The sequence below is a fragment of the Camelina sativa genome, unplaced genomic scaffold, assembly GCF_000633955.1.
Source record: "Camelina sativa cultivar DH55 unplaced genomic scaffold, Cs unpScaffold00703, whole genome shotgun sequence".
In the NCBI taxonomy this organism is placed as follows: Eukaryota; Viridiplantae; Streptophyta; class Magnoliopsida; order Brassicales; family Brassicaceae; genus Camelina; species Camelina sativa.
Window position 1 is genome coordinate 10,111 of NW_010921834.1, and position 3,899 is coordinate 14,009.

The following is a 3,899-nucleotide window of genomic DNA, read 5'->3' on the forward strand; positions in this document are numbered from 1 at the left end:
GTACTCCACTTTACTTAGTAAAGTCAAAACTTAGTTTCTTATCTAAACCGAAGTATCCACTTCGTACTCAGCTTCACCTATTAAAGTTGGGGTGTCATCTTTTCGAACTACTTAACCGAAGTTCTTACTTCGTGTTTATTCCTGCTCATATCATCTTTTAAAACAAAAGATTGCGGAAATTAAGTTCGCATTTAAGATGACAAAACAAATTTTTTTTTTTATGGAGTGGTTACCACGACCAAAACACTCCAAAAAAAGTCTGAAAATAAGTACTACAAACAGGGGGCAACCCGTGCCAAAACAACCCCAAAACAAAAACTAAGGATTAGGAAGAACGGGATCAGACGCCGCTTCGGATAGGGCCAAGCCCATCTCTGCGAGCTCCTCTTCAGGCCTAGTGTTCGCCAGAAAATCGTCCATTCCCTGCTTTGACATTTGCCCGAGATTAGTGCTGGACTCGTCGATTGTGACGCTTAGCGGGTTCTTGCTGCACAAGAGATCGGGTGTATCTGCCAAAAGATCTGAGAATACTGAGAGGTCGAGGTCACGAGGAGCTACCTTCGAAACCTTCTCGTCCGCCTCTTCTTCATCAGCTTTCAGGAGTCCGAGCTCGGCCTCCATGTCTTGGATCTCTCCTCTGGCGATCTCCTCGATCAGCATCCGGTTCGCCCTAATCTCAGCAGCTCGGACCTGGAGCGGAGCTAGCTTCTCCCTCTCTTCGAAGGTGACCCTCACCTCCTCAACCAGAGGACGGAGAGTCCGCCTCATTGCCTGCCTCTCCTCCCTTCGCACCCTCTCAATCTCGCAGCTGTTGCCAGCTTCGAGTAGCTGATTGCGGAGCTCGATCTCGTGCAACCTGTTCTTGGCCGCCTTCGCATCCTCCGCCGCTTCGAAGTAAAGGTCCCCCGCCTTCTTCAGTTTGTCTCGGAGGTCTTCGTTGGCTACCCCAAGGTCGAGTACCTCTATTTCAGCCTTCTTCATCCGCGCTCGGATTTCTTCGGCTTTCGCTACGGTGCTAGCATTCTCAGCCTCCAGCCTGGCGTACTCTTTTACCTGGGCCTCCAGGTTCACCTCGGAAGAGGATGGGGAGACGAACAGCTGGTCCTCGTAGGACGCCACCGAGGAGTTGAACTCGATCATAAGCTGAAAAATTCAGCTCGTCAAAAACGGATAAAATGTTAGAAAGAAACAGAAATAAAGACCAAAGGATGTTTACCTCGCCGATTTTGTCCGCAAAACGAAAGAAGTTCGCAAGATTGACCTCGGTCATGTCAGCAAATGCCGGGATCCAAACTCCGGGCCGAATGTAGCTCCTCATTAGATCGGCTGGGGAAGCAGGGGGGACTGAAAGATTTTTGAGCAAGTCATTTCAGTCTTCAACTATCGAACAGTCAAAGGTATAAAATTAAGAGCATCTCAGAGGAATTTTTACCTCGGGCGAAAGGGCGTTGTTCCTTCAAAGGGTTTCTTCAAGAGGAGTCTCCGGAGTCTTTAGGCGGTGGGGCCTCCTTAGATCTCCTCTCCGAGGAGGGACCCCTGTCTTTCGAGCTAGATCTACTTCGCTCATCCCCTAATGGGCCAGTCCGGGCTCGCCCCTTTTCACGAGAAGAGGAGGCGGTCTCAGGCTCCTTCCTCTTCTTCGATGAATCAGTTTGCTGAGAGGAGGCCTCAACAGAGGTTTTCTTCGGCGCTGGGGGGGAAGCAGCGACCTACCGTGGCTCGTCGCTAGAATAAGCAATGACAATCACGGGAGAAATCAGCGGGCCAGCAGGAGCCCTGGCTGATTCTGTACCAAGCTCGGGAGAGCCAGTTGGAGGCACGGAAGTCCCGCTCTCCTCAGGAACGGAGGAATTCTTGTTAGAAATGCGAGCTTTGCCTTCGGCGAGGGCCATCGCCATCTGTTTCTTTGCTTCTTTTTCGGCAGCTCGGCACGCCCTTTCTTCCCTGTAATTCATCTCTGAAACGCTCAAGGGGGTGGAACAAACGAGAGAACGCGTTCTGAGCCTCGCCGTGGACTCTCTGATCCTTTCACAAGAAAAAGAATCCCAAGCGATCTGTCCTTGGCTGTAGAACCTCGAGAAGAACTCTGCGAATGTGGGGCAAAGCAATCCGCGCTCGAAGTGATCTGAAAAAGAAACAGTTAAAAGGTGAGATGGAAAGTCAAGTAACACTTAACTTGGACCTAGCAAGGAACTCCATTCTACCGATTTTCGAAGTCCACTTCGATACGTGCGAACTCACGCGGTGGCCGAAGATGAGCTCGTTAACCGGGAAGAAGAAATAGGACTTCCGCCACTTTTCATCCTTCTCGGGCAGGTCGTCAAAGACCTTTAGCCCGGCAAGTGGGCTTACGTAAAGCGTGCCTTTGGTACGACCAGTCTTCACCGTGTATACCTGGAGGAAGTCGGCCAACGACAGCTGGTAGCCAAACTCCTCCCCCAGAGTTTGAAGGCACAAGACAGTCCGAACAAAGTTGGGGCACATCTGGGCAAGAGCGAAGCCCAGTTCGAACATCATCTTCACAATGAGTTCGGGAAGGGGGAATGACAGACCGCATGCAGAGAAGAATATCTCGAACACGCAGCAGTACCCTGGAGGGGGGTTCTCCGGAGACTCATGAGCCTCCGGGAATCTGATCTCGACCTCCGACGGAATCCCGGTGGATCCTCTAATCTCGGCTATGCTCTCCGCAGAGAGAATCGACGGCTGGTGGGGGCCGAAAACGCCCGGAATCAAGGGTTTTGCGGTTTTTCCCGATGAGGATTTCGGCGGAGACATGCTTTTCCGGTAAAAGTAGCGAGAAATAAAGGAGGAGTGAAGGATTCTCCGGCGAAAGTAAAGAAGTTCACAGAGGAAAAGAGAGAAAATCGGAGAACGGAAAACACAAGCACAATTGGGGATTAAGAGTGAAAGAGAGAAGTCGAGTTTACCTTTATACACGGAACCAGGGAGTAATGATTACCTGGGGAAGTGAAAGGTCTCGCACTGTTTTCTCTCTCTCTTATAGTTAACACGCCACCTAGTGGGGCCCCGAGGCTTGTTAGGGAAGGCAAATCCTATCATTACCATGATCAAATCGTGGAGATATGGGGAATATTCAGTTTCCCGAAATTGATCGCTTGAAGGTTAAAAGTCCCCCGAACTGTTCAGCTCGGGAGACTTGGGGGGCAACTGTTATACCCACGATCTGTCATCTCGGACAATAGGCAAGAAGGCCAGGGTCGGGTTTGTCTAATGGGCTAAGAGCGTATTACTGATCGGCCCATCAGGCCTGGAGAAAGGAAGAGAGCGCGGAGATGCTTCGTGGTTCAGCTCGCAGCTCGGGCCCGGTCAAAGATTCCCGCATTCAAGAGGATTAATTAGACCGCACAAATCGTGCCCTATTAATTGTGCATTGATTGGGCAATAAATTGGTCGGTATAAATATGTAAGGGGGGTGTCACTTGTAGGGGATCCGGAATTTCACCAAAAAACAGCAATACAAATTCAAATACTCAAAAACTCTCTCAATTCAGTTCGGAACTACATAACGGCGATAGGCTCCTCCACATTTAAATCACTTCGGAAGGAGAAGCTTGTTTTCAGTTCTCACATTTGGCGCTAGAAGGAGGTGATCTATCGCCTGACTCTCGTTAGCACCGACTTCATATACAAATCCGCTACACACAACCACCGCTATGGCAACCAACTCTCCCAGTCATGTATCCCTGGAGGTGATTCAGAAGTCTTACAGGACTTGTCTGAGAAGTCTGATCGTCAGCAAGCCGCCTCCGCCGCTCTTACCGAACGTTTTGACAGCCTGGAGGGTCAGGTCTCCACCCGTTTGNATCAAGGGTTGGGAGATAGTCGGTCGTGGGTCGGTCGTCGGTCGAGGGTCGAGAGATGGTCGGTCGTGGGTC

The 3,899-nt window shown here is 50.5% G+C and overlaps 1 protein-coding gene across 1 annotated transcript; it reads right to left on the bottom strand.

Annotated features, from left to right (window-relative positions):
- Window positions 1-1,709: 1,709 nt before the first annotated feature.
- On the bottom strand, window positions 1,710-2,778 carry LOC109131603 (uncharacterized protein At3g60930, chloroplastic-like). The gene is made up of 2 exons (XM_019242770.1): window positions 2,205-2,778; window positions 1,710-2,125 (listed from the first exon to the last, which is right to left on the bottom strand). The coding sequence occupies exons 1-2, from the start codon at window positions 2,776-2,778 to the stop codon at window positions 1,710-1,712; spliced, it is 990 nt and encodes a 329-aa protein (XP_019098315.1).
- Window positions 2,779-3,899: the final 1,121 nt, after the last annotated feature.

Bases quoted from the DNA above. Each gene is read 5' to 3' on its own strand.
- LOC109131603 (XM_019242770.1), bottom strand. From the start codon at position 2,778: ATGTCTCCGCCGAAATCCTCATCGGGAAAAACCGCAAAACCCTTGATT. The intron at 2,126-2,204 runs GTAGAATGGAGT...TTTCTTTTTCAG, and splicing joins GAAGTGGACTTCGAAAATCG to ATCACTTCGAGCGCGGATTG.